Below are 19,612 nucleotides of genomic sequence, written 5' to 3' on the forward strand. Positions count from 1 at the left end.
CACACACACACACACACACACACACACACACACACACACACACACACATACACACACACACACACATACACACACACACACACACACACACACACCTGGATCCACAGAGCAGAGAAGTGAGCGAGTTCATTCAGAGTGTCGGCAGCCTGAGCTCTCAGAGACGACACGACGGAGCTGAGCTGGATCACCAACCTGCTCCAAACAGCCACAAAACAGGAGGTCAGGAGAAATGAAATGAGACTAACGAGGACTGAAAGCAGTGAGAGGACGTTAGGAAGTTAAAGGACACTTGAAGTGAACTAGTGATGACAGACGGGTCTTTTAGTCTTTCCTGAAACTGTCAGCGGTGGATCGGGACTTAATGTGGACATGAGAATATTCCAGAGCCGTCAGCCTGTAGGTGAGGTCTAAAGGCCGTTACAAGGTTTTTCTGCTGTCTTTCTGTCCTTGTTCCAGTTGTGAGTGAAGGGTTTGAAATGCTGAACTGCTGTCAGTCTCATCTGAGTCAGTGTGTGCATATTTGTCGAAGGTCAAATGTTTGGACCGGACCTGCAGACTCGTTTCTTTTATTTGACGTGTTATTTGGAGTTTTCACACAAATATCAGTCGTGGCTGAAGCTCGACACTGGAAAGTGTGTCCTTCATGTGCTTTGTTTCAGCTACTAAATGCTAAACTCGTCAGCCAATGAAAGAGCAGAGAAACTTAAACATCTCATTCATGATTGGACGGCCGGACTGACTTGGTGACGTCTTTGTGTTCGGCCAGCTGTCTGTCCAGAGGCCTCAGCACCGGTGGCTTCACCGGGATGTCATCTCCTGCGTCCCGACCCGCCGCCTGCTCCGCCTGGCAGAGAGAATAATACAGGAATGTGATTGGCTGTCTGGCAGCAGGTGTTTCCAGAGCCAGGTGAGTGACGAGCGTACCTGCTGCTGTTTGTACTGCAGGTGAGAGTAAGTCCACAGAGGGATGTCTCTGGTCGCAGACAGCACAACACTCACCAGCTTGTTGACCGTACTCTGAAACACACAAAAACACAAGAACACACACACACACACACACACACACACACACACACACACACACACACACACACACACACACACACACACACACACAAACACACACCACACGCACACACAATCAGCAGGTGTGACTGAACACCTCCAAAGAGCTCGAAGCGTGTTGGCGGCACGTTACTGCAGATGAGCGACAGAAGAACCTGGATGTCGTCCAGGCTGGGTCTCAGGACGATGTTGGGGACGGCGAGCTGGATGGAGGCTCTGAAGAGAGGAGGAGGAGGAGGAGCTGACTGGCTGCTGCAGGAGGAGGGCTGGTATTTGGGGACATGAAGTCTCCTCCTCAGGGCCTCCAGAGAGGATTTGGTGGCTGAGAGGAGAAGGAAGAATCAGTGTCAGATGAACAGAGCTGAGGTGACGGCCATGTTTCCACTTCCTTTCATTCTCCTCAGCGTAGCTAAAGTCTGGACTTTTAATGGTGCTGAAGTCACAGAGTGATGTATGAATGCTACCTGGTGGCAGGTGAAGCACTGCATGTTACTGTGGGCATAACGAGGACATTTCAATTGACACAAAGCAGATGTCACATAGAAAAAAGAGAAATGTTTCACTTTCTTTCTTTGTTTTTGCTCTGAGAGTAAAGACTGAGATGAAAAGCGAGAAAGAAGAGCAGAAAGATGGCCTGAAGGAAAGGCAGTCCAACTGAGGTGGGAGGGCAGGAAGGTGGGGAAGGAAGCACGGACGACCTTTGACCAGGGCCTCCGTGTTGCGATGACAGAGCTGACCAATCAGGTTGTAGAAACGACAAGGAAGGCAAGACTGACAGCGAGTCTTCTGTTTGGAGTCTGGATGGAGACACTGGAAAGACCCCTGAAGGAGAGGAGACAAGGAAATGAGGAGAGGAGGCGAGGAAAATTAATGACAAATGATAGCTTGTGTGTGTGTGTGTGTGTGTGTGTGTGTGTGTGTGTGTGTGTGTATTACCTCCAGATTAACAGTCTCTGTTATCTTCAGCTTCCTCTTCAGCTCCCCAATCAGCTCAAAGGTGTACTTCTCTACCTGCTGACTCTGCCTGCATGCGTGCGCACACACACACACACACACACACACACACACACACACACACACACACACACACACACACACACACACACACACACACACACACACACACACACACACACACACACACACACACACACACACACACACATCAGAAATGGGCCCTCTGTGTGTCGCTTGGTGCTCTGTTCAGTGCTTTACCAGCTCAGAGCGACGGCAGCAGCTTGGACCGAGCTGTCCGTCTGCAGCAGCAGCTCCTCAGGTGAGACAGGTGAGTCCTCGGGCAGGACCAGCAGACAGCAGGACGACATGGCCTCAAGCAGCCGACCAATGCGGCACTCAAGCAGGTCTGTGGCCACTTTGGACACCTGATCCAGGTCTTTGAGAGCCAAGTACACACTCTGGATGACTGAGGAGGACAGAGAGAGCGACTGAATCATCGCTGGCTGCATCTTCGCTCATTCATGTTGATAAAAGTGAAGTTATGTGCTCATATTTCATATCATCTGCATCCATTAATTCATTCATGTATACATGCGTCAGTGTTGAGGGCAGTCCAGGACAGCGTGGTGAGTCCAGGCGAGAGGGCTGCCTCCACCCGGCTGATGAAGGGCTTCATGACAGGCGAGAGGAAAGGGGGGATCCTGGCGACCGCCGATCTGTAGTCCTGGAGCAAGTCCAGCAGCCTGGACCAGAGCAGAGAGTCGAGACAATGCAAGCTTGACAAAGAAGATCGAGCACTGACTTTGACTTTACAATCAAGTCCAGTAAAAGATTAAATAAAATCAAATGAAAAAAAAATAATGTCGACACAGAACAAAGAAAATGAACCGCGAACCACAGCAAGGACTGAGGTGTGTCCACAGCATGAAGTCTGACTGCACTCACCGCTCATACAGAGCTTTGAGCTGCGCTTCCCTGCAGCTCATTTTTACGATGACCTTCGGCACGGTCACCCCCAGTTTGGTCATCCACCGGGCTTCCTGCAGCACCTCCAGCACTGTGGGGTCCAGGTTCACAAAAACCTCCTGAGGAACAGATCATCAACATTCATTTGAGAGGAAGATAAAGAAGCAGAAGCAGAACTTCCAGGTTCTGGTACAGATGTAAGACGTCATTCAAGTCAATCAAACCAAACTCTAATGGACACAGAGATAAACAGTTGTGTGACGAAGTTGTGAAGTCTGCTGTCGGCTGCACTGAGCTGATGACAGGAAGTTTGTTAGCTGACAAGATGCATCATGTAGATCAAACAGGCTGATCTGATGGAGCCACGCTAGCACTCTCCCCCTTCTTCCAGTCTTTGTGCTAAGCTAGGCTAAACACATCCTGGTCCTCTGTGCTGAACACACAGATGAAGGTGAAATCATCTGAAAACTGTCACATGAACACCAGCTCTTTGAAGGCTCGCTCACCTTGCTGTTCTCGTGTCGGACCAGCAGGGCGGCGTTCAGGCACTGCGGCGTGCTCTCTGCAGCCTGACTCCAGGCTTGCAGGTGCAGCGCCTCGTACTGCAGCAACGTCACGGCCATCTTGTTGTAGCTTCGGATCACTTTGGTCATCTCTGGTCCCTGGCAGAGAGACAGGCAGGGAGGGTCAGGACTCACTGATCAGGAGTATTTCCATGACTGATGAGGTGAAATCAGAGGCCGTACCTTGAGGACGTCGAGCTTCTTCTTCAGGATCAACATGGGAGCTTCCATCTTCCTGTAAAGCTGGCGACACCACAGGATCCTACCTGCCACCTGAGAGGGGGCGACAGCTGAGGTTAGCCTGTGGCCAGCCAGTCTCTGGTTTGTCAATCAGTGGGCAGAACGACAGAAGATTCACCAACAACTATAAGTGTGTAAAAAAAATCTGATGCTTTTCTTTGACGTCCACGAGAGTAAACTGTGCTCTAGCTTTGGATTTCTTTGTCGGTCAGACAAACTGTACAAGCAGCGATGATAATAACGGTGAGTGTAAGTGAGCAGACTTGGACGGACAGTGAGGGGACAGGTGCTGGTACCGGTGGCAGGTTGCGTCCAGTGGGCGGCCTGTCTCTCTGTCTTTGGTACGTCTTCCTCAGCAGGTCTAGCTCTCTGCTGTAGCGATGCAGCAGCAGGAGGTGGTGCTGCTTCAGGTCCAGACGAGCCGTCGGACCGGACTCAAAGACCGCCAGCAGCTCCAGCATCCGCTCCGTCTGAAACACAAACACTGGATCTGAACGCCGGTCGTTCTCCTCCACACACCAGTTTGAACTGGTTCCAGGTCAGATTGTGCTGAACTCACACTGAGAGACTGCTGGAACCAGAAGTCCAGCAGAGACTGAAGAGACTGGAACACGCCCTGAACCTGGAGCTGGAAGTCTGCATAGTCCCTGTCAAACTGAGACACAGACACACACTGAGTAACTTAATGAGACAGTAAAGTTTGATCGACACTGACGAGAACAAAACTGTTCAGGCAGCAGAAGACAGTCCTTGTTTTGAGTCTGACTGCGCTACTTTTAAGCTCACTGCCATTGCTCCAGACTAGATATTTTTACTTGTTTTTAAAAAACTTTTTCCTGTTGTGTGCAGATAATTCTGTGTATTTTAGTAACATTTCCTGCTTTATAGCTTTTCTTTCCTTGTGTAGCCCAGAGGATTAAATAAGCCATCAAAAAAGATGGATAAATAAATACATCTCTGTATTTACGTTCTTAAATAAATATCATTCAACTCATATCATTTCATATGAAATAAGTACAGTCTCAATAAAAAGCACACGCTAGTATTTTCGAGTGTATAAAAGTGTGAAAAAACGAGAGCGTTTGGTTGACAAGTTTGGCAAACAGCCAATAAATATGAAGATCACTTCCATTTCAGCCAATCATAGGCTTAAACCCACCTTCTGGCCGTCCACTGATTGGTCACACTAGCGCCGAAAGCTGCAGAGAGCCAGACTTGGCTGATGCCTTGATGAGAGCAAGAAATTTCTCCCAAAGTGTGGATAGAAGAGGCAGAGAGCGCCGCCTGTGAGAGTGTGTGCGCAGTAGGCCGGACGCCATTTCCAAGCCTGTGTGTTGCTGCATTGCACTGGTGAGTGGAGTCAACTGTTAGCAAGTAACTAACTGGCGCCTGAAAGTCCGCTAGCACGCGGCTAATTAGCGCATAAAAGTCCGTTAGCACGCGGCTAACTAACGCCTAAAAGTCCGCTAGCTCGCGGCTAACTAGCGCCTAAAAGTCCGCTAGCATGCGGCTAACTAGCGCCTGAAAGTGCGCTATCTTCATTGCTAATTATTCAGACATTTCTTTTTATGTTGTACTGGGCAATCAAGTCTTACGCATTTTAACCTGTTCACACGCCACACCTTGTATTTCTCACGCAGAGAAATTACCAGGATAACACCCACCAAGTAGCTTCGCTATTTTTTGTAAAAGTGGAACAGGTGGAGGAATTAGTGATGTGTCGGTCGCGGACGAAACTGCTGTTTAAAGTAAACGATCGGAGCCGGCTATTGCCTGGGAGCCGGCGCGGGAGGCGCTTACTTTTTTTCTGTTCAAGCTACACGTGATTGGTCAATATGACTATATGACGTGTGTTGGCTTCTGTGGGTGCTTTTCATTACGTTGAATTGTGCCTCCTCGTCTCCTCTCTCCTTCGTCGACCCGGAAGTCGTTTTCCCTCCGCCATGATGATTGCTTAAATGCACCTGAAGGAGACGAGGAGAGAGGAGGCTTCTGAAGGAGATCAGAGTGAGGATACACCGGTGTATCCTACGCAGAAGTCTTTTATTATTTAAGGGGCGTGTCGTATGTGGCACACGTTTGAATCATGGCGGGAGCAGGTCTTCACAAATGTAATCTTGATTCTTGTTTCAACTGTGTCCTTTTAACAATTGTATCTGTCACCAAGAAATTAATGAAAATTCTTGGTATATTACGGTTTTTTAAAGCGAGCCCCCCCCCCCGCCAAAATGTCACTGAACTCAGTTGAAAACTTTTCATTTGTGTTGTTTTCATGCACTTTTTTATGCCATTTCATTTGTCTTGGAGTAGTTTAACTGCTGACCAAGATTTACTTTGCTAGATTTTGCTGGTGAATTTCACTGTTATTAATGGTAATTTTGTCACAATTTAAAGGTGCATCATTGATCAAATGTATGCTGTGAATTGTGTTCTTGTGTTCTTCTTTAGTATGTACTTAATTGTAGTTGGAGTTTAACTCCAAATATAGCTCTCTAGCCTAATTATTTTGGCTGGTTATGAGTGTGATTTTGAAACTAAAGTGAACAACATATGTTGTACAACAGAAAATGTGAATTAGAGCATTAAGTTGCATTTATTACCTTTAGTCTATGATCAGTCATGTTCATAAAATTAGCATAAATGTCATTTTATCTTGACCTCATCAATAGGTCAGTCCCCTTAAGAAGAGCTGAGACTTCAGAAGAAATCTGAGAGACATCAGCACCAGAGACACCAGAGATTCAGAGACGATTGTAGAGAGAACCTGTTCCAGTACTGGATGGCGAGCCCAGCCTATGAGACATAGAACCTGTCGCTGCCGAAAGGAGGATGTTAATTGAATCCCCACAACAAGTGCGGTAGGATTGAACTTCACACACACATTCATCGCCAAGGCCAGAGACCATACCTGCCTTTCCTCATACCGGTCCCACACTGGAGTTGGACTGCGAACTGTGACTCTTAAAGAGACAGTGAGCAATAGACCCGGGTCTTTCTTTAGTTTTTTATTGTGTGCACAGTTTATTTTTTTAGTTTGTTATTTTCTTAATGAACCTGAAATATACCCTTGTATACCTTGGCTCCCGTCGTTCCTAGAACCTTCTGAATCTGGTCCAATCTTTACAGCTACCCTTTTAGTGGCAGCACATACTGGTTACACTTGTTTTTAAGAGCTCTGGCAAACAGACTGAATCGTATTGAAATAAAACTTGAAGAAAAAAGCTATTTATTCAATCTATTCCTGGCAAATGATTCTATTACTACTTTATCGCATTTTTCTGTAATAAAACTGATCCAATGTTACCTCGAGCTTGCGGTGGTCCAGGACGTCGTAGGTCTTGGACTTGGTTGCAGAGACGATGGTCTGGTAGCGGACGTAAATCTTGTCCGTCCCCTCCACCTGTAACACAGCTCAGGCTCACTGCATCTGCTCTGCATGTTTGTTCGCTTGCTTAACGTGTTGTTAAATGTGGTTTTGGATTTGCTTTTTCTACATTCCTGTTGTGCAATTTATCAACAGGAAAAGGAAGTTCAAACTCATTTGAATGAAAGAAGACCAAATGTGTGAGCTCATGACCAAAAACCCAAAACAATGGACCCTCACCTGCAGCTTGACAAAATATGAACACAGAAGAAGAATGAAATGGTTAAATATTAATAGTTAACAGAAGTTAAAAACCAGCCCGGCTCACCTTCATGTTTTCAAGAGCGGCGAGGCTCTCCAGTGTGGACGCCATATCGCCAATCTTCTCCAGACGCCTGCAGAAAGCATCAAACTTCCCAAAGATATAGTTCTCACTGAACGGGATGGACAGAGAGAGCGAGGAAGAGGAGGGCAGTGTAGGCAGAGGTAATCCGTTACAGGAAGTGTGCTGAAACAGAGGCGACGAGCTGCTGCTTGATCTTTACCTGAAGTCCAACTGTATGTCTTCAGGCTTTTCTCTCAGTTTGTCTCTGATGGTCTGGAAGCTCCTCTGATACTCCACATTCAGGTTAGAGCAGTCAGAGATACGCTGCAGCAGCACAGGCCTGACACACACACACACACACACACACACACTTTTCTCATCTGATGTAATCTTAATTTCTAATGGAGACTCACCCGGTCTGGTAGTCTGGTCTTCTGTACCTGCTGTGGTCCCAGATGTGGGCCACGCCCTGCGTCAGGTGGCTCCTGCAAGTGGTGATCATCTGGTTGGTGACCTTGAGCAGCAGAGAGGTCATTCTGTCGGAGGTGTTGTAGTACTGAGAGACGGTGTGGATCATCCTGATGCTGGTCATCAGACCCGGGATGTGCTCCAGCACACTGGTCTGTCCGAGCGAGAGGAAGAGGAGGGATTATTGATGACAAAACATCTACATGCTGCCTTATGTGTGCGTCAAGGTAAGTCACGCAGGTTAGAAAATGAAAACGTCTTAAATCTCACATTCTGTTTGCACAGCAGGAAACAGAGGAATGTCGCTTTAGTGGCTCAGTGAAATGATCCTTTACACCTCACTTACACTTGACCTAAAAATCGATCAGTATCCGGATCATAAACGACCCGATCTTTGTGTTTTTAGTCTGTTCTCCTCATTGAGATCAGATCCTGTGTGTGAGTAATCTGAGGCAGCAGGAAATCAGCCCCAGACTCCCTGTAAAAATCACACAATTTTGAAAGTTGTTAAGGGAAACTTTCTAAACTTTGTGAAACTGTCTGAGACAGATTCTTAATTATTTGTCCTCTCTTGTATATTCGGCAAATGTCAAACAAGAATTATTCCTTCTTTTGTGTAAAATATTGTGTCAGTTTGACTCGGTGTGTTTCACATAACTCAGGTGAACATAGTAACGTACCTTGTTTTGTTTCGTGACGCGCAGACCTTTGTGGGCAGTTACCCTAGCCAACAACTACCTACCTTTGTCTCACAGTTTCATCTAAACTAGCTCAGTAAGAACTTTCCTCCATCTCATCTATTGTGGACTCTCATTACTGAGAGTGTAAGTAAAATATGAGGAAGAAGAGGGACCATCATCATTGTCAGGTGACAAACAGGTGGAGGGCTGATGCTTTAAAGATGCAAAGTTTTTTTTTTTACCGGAGTGCATTTCCCCAGCGGTCCAAAGAACTTGTCCAGAGTGGAGAGATACTTCACGTTGTCCTTAGCCTCGTTAGCCACAACAGTGATGTCCCCATCCTGACACAGTCAATCAATCAATCAGTCAATCAATCAATGGTGATACTGGCAGCATAAACCTAACTGCTGGCAATTAAACACAATCAAACTAAATTTCAGTTTAAACTGGTGTGGTTTTACCAGCTCTCTCCAGGTTCGTAGAGTTCTGGACTTGGTGACCTGCAGAACTCCTAGAGTCCTTTTCACATGAGGACACTTCAGCTCCTCTATCAGACTGACACACACACACACACACACACACGTTATAAACTAGTGAATGAATGTAAAATTAAGATATGAGCAGACGAGACAAACATTTAACTAAATGCTGTCAAACTATTTGGTCAAGAGGAAACTTCTGTTTCTCCTGAAGCGACTCAGCCAAGCGTTGATAACGTGGGTCTACCTGTTGAAGGTGACCATGCGTCTCTTCCAGTGCTCCAGCTCAGCTGATGGCCCCACGTCATCAGCCTCCTTCCTCATCTGCTCGCTCTCCGTCAGCACCTGCTTGATCTGGTTGGTCCACAATGAGACCACGCCCTCCAGACGCTCCACCAGCTCGCTGTTATTGGCTGAGAGCAGAAGCACAAGCTCCTGAAAACTGTGACCTCTACGGCAGCCATGGAGGCTCAAAACATGACATCACCTCGCTGTCGATCTTTGTGCTGAGAATCATTTTACATATTTCTACAGGTGTCACTGTGACTCTTTCGCCTCGCTGCATCCTTCCTTCATCTCTTTCTGCCATGTTGTGAGGTAATTACATCTCCCTCCACAGTAACACTTGTTTGAAGGTATGATTCATCAAACATCGCCTTAGTAATGAAGCAGATGCTGGCTGGGTCGCTGTAGCTTTGAGGAGGAGCAGGTAGAACATAAAGCTGCAGCTGTGGTTGACCGTCCTACCTGCAGCCGTGTAGTCTGCAGGGCTGCTCAGCTGGCCCACGGCATCGGGGAGGTCCGCCTGCTGCAGCTGGAACTTTCTGTCTATGCTTACTCTGACTGAGCTCAGATTGCCGATGAACTGGTCCACTGAAGACAGAAAGGACTGGACGTCTGGACAGGACGCGCCCTCCTGCACTGAACCCCACGTCTGGACACAGAACAAAGAGTCAGCAGTAAGAAAAGAGGCTGAAAGGTCCAAATGCAATCTGACTGAGGCTGAATCCTCAACAATCATCAGTAACTGTCACACTCATTTTCATGATTTGACGTTTTTGTTTTTACAACACAAACAAGAGATGTCAAGAGGACGAGGAGGAGGAGGAGGTTAATGGTCTTGTCCTGTAAACCCTCAGATGGCTTTAACAGCTCTTTGATGGTCCAGGATTTGGGTGTGCAGATACTAATACTTACCCTGAATTGACAAACACATGCACACTTATAACATATCTCTATTTGCCGACAAGCTTCCTTCCATCTTCTGGTAACCAACTAAAGAGATGAATCTGACTAAAGAAGCCTTTCAGGTGGGGGTGTGTACCTGCTGTGACGTCAGGGCCGGTAACATGATGTGAGTCAGCAGAGTCTCCAGACTGTTCAGGACGCTGCCCTCACTGCAGTCCAACATGCCGAAGTTCACCTCCTGGAAATGCAGCAGGTATGACAGCGATGTTACACAGGTGGATTACAGCAGCTTCAGCACTAAACGTGCCGAGTCAGCAGGGTCTGTCCAGCTTCCTTGTGACGAGGACAAAGTCAAGTTACACACCTGCTGGACGTTAGCGGTGGTTATGGCCTTGTCAGTGGTTCTCAGGAAGAACAGACATTTCCCCAGTAGAGGCTGCAAAAAAACAGAAAGTTTCAGTTCAATCCGCTGCACGTGGTTCACGCACTGTGATCAATTCCACCATCAGAAGAATGTCTTACAAATAAAGACACAGCGCTGCAGCGGGAGGACAGTCTGCTGTGACGACATTACGGACCGAAAATTTTAGACCTGCACTGACAAGTCTGATACCTTTAAGACTGGAACTCAACCTGAGTCCAGAAGAAAAGACTGAACATTTCTTTCTTTTCGGCAGTCTGCACGCAAATTCAGAATTTCTGCTGTCTAAGCCACAGGATTTCTTCCAGACCATCAAACTGGACCTGGGACCAAGGTGGACAAGAAACTGAACCAGCGTCAGCTGAGTCAAGTCCTCAAGTTTTCAGTCTCTGTGTTTATTCACCACCGCTGTCTCAGAAAGGCCTGATGGAATGTAGGCGATCCCACAAGAAATGAGAACTACTCTAAATAAGCTAAGTAAAAGTTCCTAAACACCTTTCTTACTGCTCAGTTTGTAGTTTCTTATAAAGACAAAATGGGACAATAGACCAATCGTCCTCATTCCCTCAGTCTCCATGCTGTGTAATTTCTCCTGAAGACCTCGCTAACCCCCAAACAAAGCCTTCCTTGGCAACACAACACAGACTCAACCAGAGCACTTAAGATCTCTGAGGCCCGACAGCGGCGGACACCAAGCAGCATTGTTCTGAGCTCGGAGTGAAACTAAATCTGGGCTCCTTAGCCTGATCAGATTCAGACCGTCACACCTTGTCCACCACCCAGAGTCTCTCACCTCCCATCGAGTGCAACAAAACCTCAGACGCATTTTCAATAGCAGGAACTTTTTGCCTTCTTTCATGGTTCCTTATGTCGCTCCTCGCCAGGACGATTTGTTTGAGACGAGCGTTAAAGAGGTTTGCACCTCCTCAGTGGAAAACTCCCCGCTCCCTCTGTGATGTCAGGACAAGTCAAAGTGTGTGACTGTCTTCTGGTGAAGAAGATGATGACTACCTCAGAGCTCCCTGTAGTGAGGACGAGTTTCCTCTGAGCCACAGCTGAGGCTGCTGCATCCTCAAAAGACGGAGGACTGGAGGACAGAGTCTGGTTGGGAAGACGCACAGAACAGAGACAAAGACAGACAAGCCGTGAAGAGAGAGACAAGGAGGACAAAGAGAGGAGAGGGCAGATATTTGAGGAGAAGAAGAAGTGATGATGAGAAGGACAAAGAAATCAGATAAAAAGAGAACAAAAAAGATCAAATCACAGACAGAAGACACATTAATGAAGACAGACTTTTCATGTGAGGAAAGTTACCTGTTTCACATCCTGATAGAAGAAGATCAGCTTCTTGGAACCGTTCGCAGCAAAGAAATCATCGATCAGACTAAACTGGAAGAATCAGACGTGACTGATCCACAGGCTGAACGCAGCAGAGCTCACTTCTGAGTTTGGAGTTTGAGAGCCGGACTGAGACGTTACCTTGTCATCAGAGACGAGGGCGTCCTCCACCTCCGCCTCCACCAGGGTCCCTGCGTCCACCAACCTGCAGACCAAGTATTTGTGGCGAGGGTCCAGCGTCGCTCGTCTCTCCTCCTTCAGGGCTCTCGCCTGCTTCGCTATTTCTCTCCTCACCTCGTTGGACAGCAGTGCCGTCCTTTTACCTGACATCTGGACAGAAGTCAGTCTCTGTACAGCTGGACCATGGCAGCACCTGGCATGGTCCAGCTGCTTCCAGGTGTGAATCATCTCATAAAACCAGATATTAAGAAAACCTTCTTCATTTATCTGCTCTGATACTTTAGATGTTTTTATCAGTTTCCAATGAAAATGTCAACATCCCAGCATCACAGCGCCTCCTGTGGCCGGCAGCTGTCACTGTTTACTCACAGAGGTGGCAGCGGTCGGGGGTGGAGCAGCTGCTGGAGAGGACAGGTGTTTACTGGCTCTCAGGTTCTGGCCTCCGATTCGCCGGCGTCCTCTGCCAGTTGCATCTGAGGATCAGACAAAAAAACAGTGGAAAAGCACAAAAAATGAACAAAAATAAAATCTAAAAACAACAGAAATACCAGAAAAAGTGCCTGAACACACAGTCTCATCATTCTGTTTTCATTATTTTATGTTATAGTTTGTTTTTCTGCCATTGACAGAGAAATAAATCAATCATAAGAGTCATGTTAGGACTGAAACTTTATGAATCAGTGTGTTGTCTGTACCTCTGCGGAACTGCAGCAGAGGAGGCCTGGGTTTAGTCAAGGCTTCGTCTCTTTCGTCGTCCTCCTCTTCCTCCCCTTCAGGGCCGTCCCAGTCCTCCTGCCCCCTCGCCTGGAGCTCTGCGTGCAGGGAAGGAGCGCAGCTGTTCAGTCTGGGTTCAGAGCTGCCAGCTGGGGGAATGATGGGCTCCTGCTCCCTCTGTGAAACCTCAGCTGGAGAGTCTGAATCTGCCATCTGAGAGTGGAGACAGATTCAGCTTCAACATGTTCAGAATCCTCTGAATCAAACGGTGACAAAAAAATGATTTCACACAAAATATTGAAAAAAATATGACTTAATAATGGTATTTCACCTTGCTTTCATTCAAAGTGAATTATTCAGTCATGGTCAACTCACATTTGGGACTCTTGAGTGAAAATCCTCCTGTTGAACAAGCTGAACTGCCCACGTGCTCTTGTCCTACTGGAGCTGCTGCGGAGAAAAAAAGAGGCAAAGAGTGGAGACGACTGAGTCTGAGGACGAGTCGCTGCTGCTCTGAAAACACCTCAGCCGGTTGGATGCAGAGCTGCAGAGAAACCATCAGGAAGTGAATCAAGTTTGGCTGTCGCTGTGGTAACTGCGTGTGTGACTTGGCAACTGAACGCACAACAAAGCTGTGGAAGAGAAACCAGGAGAGCCGGCATGTGCTGACCAATGAAAGCAGCTGCTGCTCTTAAGGCTGCCACACGGCATCACATTTGTTTACAATGACAAAGAAAAACACAACATGAAGCCACAGTCTCAACCGCAGTCACGAGTGTCATGGAGGCTCCTGGGCTGCAGTTTCAGTCCCACCCAGCACGTCCAGAAGTGATCCTGAAGGAATGAAGTCCTTCATTAACCACAGAGAGCCTTGAGTTACTCTGGAACTGGGTTTCTTCTGATTCACCTGTCCTGTCACACCTCCAGCTTTCACTCTTTGATCCTTTGAACTTTTTCAGATGACTCAGAATGAACATTGAAACATCACAAATGAAATCAAATTTGACACTTTTCCTGTGTGAAAGCAGCTCATGCTGACGTGGTGACGGCTGTGAACACGTTTGATCTGAAGAACACAACTCTTTGTTTTTTTTAAAGTGTTGTATTCACACGAGGACAGAGGGGCAGGTGTAGAGGGGAGGTGTGGTGAGGGTGGAGCAGGGAGAATAGAAGAAGAAGAAAATGACATACTTCTTATTAATCACAACACACACATGCTACAGGGGGAGACTGCACACACAACATGCTTAGTGAAGTTATTTTCTCCACATCTGACTCATCCTGGTCGTACTTCCTCCACGGCAGACCAGGAGTGGTGGGCTGGCAGCTGACAGCGGGGCCCAGGGACCCAGTTCCTTTTCGTCACCATTGGTCAGGTGGTGATCTTCTTGCATGTTTTAGTGGGGGTTTTTTATGGGGGATACCCCAGATGAACACGGGAAGAATATGCAAACTCTACACAGAAAGGCCCCCCCTTAAAGGACAGCAGGCACACAAGGCATGGTGGAAGACACGCCCCAGCACCCACAGCGCCCAAGGTGGGAATCAAACCCGGGACCTTCTAGCTGTGAGGCGACAGTGTTACACTGTGCTACCATGCCACCCAAATAAGACCGTATGCACTCCAATAAAACAGAAAGATTGATTGAGTGGACTGACGGGTCTTTAATTAGTGTAGAAAAGGAAAATTGTGATATTACAACACATCGCCTATGAGTGGGTCAAACAGTGACGTCCAACAATCACATCCACAGAAAGCTGCTCCCCTTCGTGAATGATGATGAAATATTGCTGACATCAGCAGGTGGAGCAGAGAGAAGCTTCAATGGTTCACGCTTCACATTTACATCCCACACTGAACAAAACTTGATTCATTTCTCAGGAAGTTTACAGATGAAAGGAACACATCACAGATCACCAACACGACCAAAGAAACGCAGGAAAAGCTTAAACGTGGCAGAAGTTCAGCAGCTCACACACATAATATCCAAGCCACAAAGATAACAACAAGTTGTCTCATCTCGATTCTGACACGATGCCATCGACACAGCCGAGGCTGTCGGGGAAACCAGCATCTGGTCCAACTTCTGATGGGTCTTGTTGCTCAGGCTGAGCTGGAAGCGTGACGACATAATGATGGCGTGACTGCTCTTCATGCTCCACAAACAGCAGATTTACCGACTTGATATGAGCAACAACTACCAACAACGATCCTGGAACAACAGATCAGACACATTTGTTTCTGTCGCTGTCATGGTGGACGTCTGATGCCAGCAGGTCAGTCATCCTCTGAATGTCTGCTGGTGGAAAACAAAAGAACCAGAATAAATCCAAATCATCATGAATGTACAAAAGAAAGTCCAGGTCCAGGTGGAAGGTTCAGGTCCAAGTTGAAGGTTCAGGTCCAGGCTCCAGGTGGAGGAGGTGTGTGAGTGAGGAGCAGAAGGAGTGGAGGAGTCTCAGTGTGTCTGCAGAGACTGTGTAGAAGGACAGAGCAGCAGCAGAGCAGTCCACATACACTGATGATACTCTGTCACATCCACAGGAACACACAGGGAGGATGCTGGACTTGACATTGTGTCTGACAGTGGAGCTGATCTCAGAGCAGTTCACACTGCAGCACTGACAGTCATCTCCACTTGTTGGGATTCCTCTGTCAGTCACTGCTGGATGAAGCTCTCCTCTCCACTCGACCTCCCAGTAACATGGCCCAGTCAGAGCCTCTCCACACACAAGCTGCTGCTGCTGCTGCTGCTGCTGCTGCTGCTTCAACCTCTCTGGATCATCAGGACACAGCTGATCGGCTCTCGGTCAATCACCTTTTTCATCTCTCCCATTCTGACTTCCATCTGATGAGAGAGGAAGACAGACAACAGAAGTCATCAGTCAGAGTTCACAGAGACTCCATCAGCTGGCAGTCAGTGATGCAGCACATCCAGTATAAAGAGCAGCAGGGACTTCAGTCCTGTTCAGACCACAAGTGGAGCGGCTGTGTAGCGTAGCCAGCTTCCTCTCAGCTCTCATGTTAACATGTTGGAGTGAACACGCTGAGCTGGAAGCTCTCACACCTGCAGAGACTTTGGCCATCAAGTCTGTTCACTCTGCACATTTCACTCAAGCACACAGTGGAAATAAAGTGCAGAGAGTCCCTGAACGCATCATGACTGCAGAGACAGTTCAGTGATGGATTTACTGTTGTTACCTGTGAACTGCTGCTAAAGCTAAAAGCAGCAGTTTGTGACTTTATTTGCCTTTTGGGAGGCTTCTATCAAAGATATCTGCACAAAGCTCACAGAGCAGACTGAACATCAGCTCTCTCATCATTAAAGTCTGTTTCATTTCTCCTCCACTTGTGACCAAAGTGAAGTCACAGTGTGCGGTCACAGCCTGGAGTACTCTTCTTCATCACTGCAACAAGGTGAGAATTAAACCACTGGAGGTCAGAAAAAAGATTTTCAGCAGGTGATAAGTTGACATGAACTGATCAGTTGTTTAGTGCTGAAATGAGAGAACAAACAGTCTGAGATCAGATTTGATGGTTGGACAGTTTGATGAAGGAGGACCTCTGTCTCTGTACATCTTGGGATGCTGTCAGCTGGAATCCAGCTTTATTTGCTGGAGACGTGAACACAACAACAACAGACGTCTTCACATCAACTCAAACACATGATCACAACAAGCTTCTGGCTCATCTGATTGGCTGACTGTTCTCTCTCTCTCTGTCTTTCTGTCCAATCCTGAAGCCCGTCACCATCCTCCTCTCACAGCTTCACTGAGGAAAGCAACTGCTGAGAAGGTTGGAGGTTTACAGGAAATACTGGATCTGTGCTTTGATACTAACTGTGTTTAGTACAACACTGCTGAGACCAGCATGGACTGACTCCAACCCTCTACTGACCTCACAGTCTTCAGGCTACAGTCTGGACTCTTCACCAGATCACACAGAGGCTTCACTGCTGAATCCTGCAGCTTGTTGTCTCTCAGCTCCAGCTCTGTCAGATGGGAGGGGTTGGACTTCAGAGCTGAGGCTAGAGAAGCACAGCTGATCTCTGACAACCTGCAGCCCCACAACCTGAATAAAGAATAAATGATGAAGATTAAAATCCATTTCTAATCCAATCAGATGTGTTCAGGTTTTAAATGTGGAGCTCAACATTACTCTGTCCTCATCAATGAGCTTCTCCCTAAAATGAGCAGAGTGACTTTGTCATTGTGTTATTGTGGATCATCATCAACCAACAACTAACAGTGGACATTTTCTACACTTTCTTTAACAAGCTCAAATCTTTGTGACTGCAGACTAAATTTACTTCAACAAACATGAAAACATGAACAAAAGTTAATTTACAACTTTACTGATGTTATGGAAAAACACAAATTAGCTTCACTTGTTAAAAAGACGTGACATTTACAACAGTAACAGAGAGTCAGTGAACTCACCTCAGCGTCTTCAGTCTACAGTTTGGACTCTCCAGTCCAGCAGACAGCAGTTTCACTCCTGAATCCTGCAGCTCTAAATTGTCACTCAGGTCCAGCTCTGTCAGATGGGAGGGTTTGGACGTCAGAGCTGAGGCCAGAGAAGCACAGCTGATCTCTGTCACACTGCAGTTGAATAAAGAATAAATGATGCAAAATTCCAGCAGAGTAAGTCCACTGATGATTCTTTAAGTAGGAATAAAAAGGGAATACACCAAAGTAACTTTTCTTTTTTTTTATTTTCGATGATGTCACTTTAGAAAATCAATTTAGAAAATCAAAGTACCTAACAAAATCACTGCATGTTTTTCATTTACACAACAAAAATGGTCTCGTGAGAAATTCCAAGAGCGCGACCTCGCATATGATTGGACGCCTCCTCTGACGCAATGACGTCAGCAGAAAACGACCTCGGCGCATCTGTGAACGCGAATCGAGCTTGGATTAGAACAGAGACGTTTCGGGTCCTGCTAAACTTTAACTCTGTTCATGCAATGGCCGGACATCGTCTTCAGTTCATCGCAGAAGGCACTCCTCTGCGACGAGTGGACGGCCTGGCTGCGGAGCGACCATATCCAGAAAGTCCAAACAATTTAGAGAAGAAACTGCTGAGCGTCTTCAGTGGATTGTCTCGGCTGCTAACGCAGCTGATGGCGCAGTTGGCGAGGAAAATGGCCGTGATTAAAGCCAGACTGCTCGCTCTGGAGGAGCAGCCCCGACCGAACTGCAGCTGCGGAGACGAAGAGACGGGTGCGTAAGTTACGTACGTGACGTTAGCATTTAGTATCACATTGTGCAGTTTTTAGGGCGCCAAACCTTTATTATTCTTATTGCACTACATTCCGAACGTTTGGTAATTGTTCACGTTACATTTAACATTACAATGTATTTTGTATTTTAAAGGAAAAGGTGCGACGTCTGCACAATAGTGACGGATATGACAGGCGATATGAACCTGAGCAGGGGTAAGTTAATAAAATACACAGGAAATATTCTGCAGAATATAAGTAAATGTAAACGTTGCATGACCTGTACTTTTTGTGTTTTACAGACTAAACTCGCCCCACAACGAAACGGTGACGTCATATTTGATGGCGACTTTAACTGGGAGTCCAGACATGGATGGTGTGGACAGCAGTCTTTTAAACCCTTTCTGTTGTTTCTTGTTGTTGTTTTTACTGAAGCCTGCCTTAATTATTTCAAACCAATGTATATTTTCTTCCAGCGGCCTGTAAGACATATTATGAGATAGTGTGGAGGAGCTTCAGGTATGCCCAGCCAGCTCTTTCAGTTCAGGCAGCAACTGTGAAGATTTCAGCTCACAGCAGACAAAGAAGAAAGAGAGTCCCATGAATGCCGCTTTATTTTCACAACAATGTAAAAATGGGCTGAATTTTATTTATTAGCTGCATTGTTTTTGACAAACATGCTCACATATGTTATCATGCGTTATTGTTTCTTAGCAGTACTAATATTATATTAATACCTGTATTTACAGCTGCTGGAAGCAAGAAGGAGTGTCCTAGCTCTCCAAACTCTGCCAGACACTGCAAGATCGGCTGGAAAGCGACCCAAAGTATGTGGTGACACACCGCAAGAGGCTTCGCATCGAGTCCCCTTCAAAGCAACAGGCGCCAACTCAGTATGACCAAGAGGCAGCAAAGAAGCATTTCCAAAGGCCTTAGACTCTTTTTCATGCGGCATGGCCCAACCCAGAGGCTCTTATCAGTGAACCCCTCTGCACATTTCCTTGCTTTTTTTCCCCATTAGTCATTGATTTTACTTGGTTGATCCTTGTTAATGTGTGTGTCACGATTTCATTAAAGACTTTTTTTCAAAATGTTTCTGTCAACTGTGTTCTTTTTGTTCTACTCTGTGGTAGTGTAGAAGGTGGATCGCCAAATAAATCAATGAATCATCAATCAAATATATATGTCATTTATATTTTATATATGCATAAATATAACAATATAATAACTATTTTTAATATATTAATTTATTATATAATATATGAATTTTATATGTATTTTTTATTATTATTATTATTATTTGTGGCGCACAGATGACCAATAGCAGCAGAGTTGTCATCCAATCACATGATCACTCACTCATGTGATTGGAGTTGCTATCCAATCACATGATGGTTTCCTTTTAAAATGCCTGTGGAATCATCCAATGGTTGTTTGTG

General features: G+C 46.4%; 1 protein-coding gene across 2 annotated transcripts in view; it reads right to left on the reverse strand.

Moving 5' to 3' along the window:
- Positions 1–13,019, reverse strand: part of dnah5l (dynein, axonemal, heavy chain 5 like) — a 45,490-nt gene extending 32,471 nt beyond the window's left edge. The window contains exons 1-27 of one of the 2 annotated variants that reach the window (XM_070986608.1): positions 12,930–13,019; positions 12,196–12,707; positions 12,040–12,105; positions 11,728–11,817; positions 10,660–10,731; positions 10,432–10,533; positions 9,855–10,041; positions 9,355–9,520; positions 9,090–9,183; positions 8,871–8,969; positions 7,921–8,102; positions 7,701–7,820; positions 7,484–7,589; positions 7,096–7,191; positions 4,351–4,446; positions 4,088–4,261; positions 3,735–3,824; positions 3,495–3,650; positions 2,968–3,107; positions 2,614–2,765; positions 2,281–2,488; positions 2,002–2,089; positions 1,764–1,887; positions 1,221–1,387; positions 925–1,017; positions 741–844; positions 96–192 (exon numbers count right to left, since the gene is read on the reverse strand). In XM_070986608.1, coding sequence (XP_070842709.1) covers positions 96–192; positions 741–844; positions 925–1,017; positions 1,221–1,387; positions 1,764–1,887; positions 2,002–2,089; positions 2,281–2,488; positions 2,614–2,765; positions 2,968–3,107; positions 3,495–3,650; positions 3,735–3,824; positions 4,088–4,261; positions 4,351–4,446; positions 7,096–7,191; positions 7,484–7,589; positions 7,701–7,820; positions 7,921–8,102; positions 8,871–8,969; positions 9,090–9,183; positions 9,355–9,520; positions 9,855–10,041; positions 10,432–10,533; positions 10,660–10,731; positions 11,728–11,817; positions 12,040–12,105; positions 12,196–12,462 — 3,336 coding nt within the window. In that variant the 5' untranslated portion in view covers positions 12,463–12,707; positions 12,930–13,019. Of the gene's footprint in view, positions 1–95; positions 193–740; positions 845–924; positions 1,018–1,220; positions 1,388–1,763; positions 1,888–2,001; positions 2,090–2,280; positions 2,489–2,613; positions 2,766–2,967; positions 3,108–3,494; positions 3,651–3,734; positions 3,825–4,087; positions 4,262–4,350; positions 4,447–7,095; positions 7,192–7,483; positions 7,590–7,700; positions 7,821–7,920; positions 8,103–8,870; positions 9,184–9,354; positions 9,521–9,854; positions 10,042–10,431; positions 10,534–10,659; positions 10,732–11,727; positions 11,818–12,039; positions 12,106–12,195; positions 12,708–12,929 lie in introns of those variants that run through there. The other variant, XM_070986607.1, reaches the window with a different exon arrangement.
- Between the last annotated feature and the right edge of the window lie 6,593 nt (positions 13,020–19,612).

This window comes from Chaetodon trifascialis, chromosome 18, assembly GCF_039877785.1.
Source record: "Chaetodon trifascialis isolate fChaTrf1 chromosome 18, fChaTrf1.hap1, whole genome shotgun sequence".
Taxonomy (NCBI): Eukaryota; Metazoa; Chordata; class Actinopteri; order Chaetodontiformes; family Chaetodontidae; genus Chaetodon; species Chaetodon trifascialis.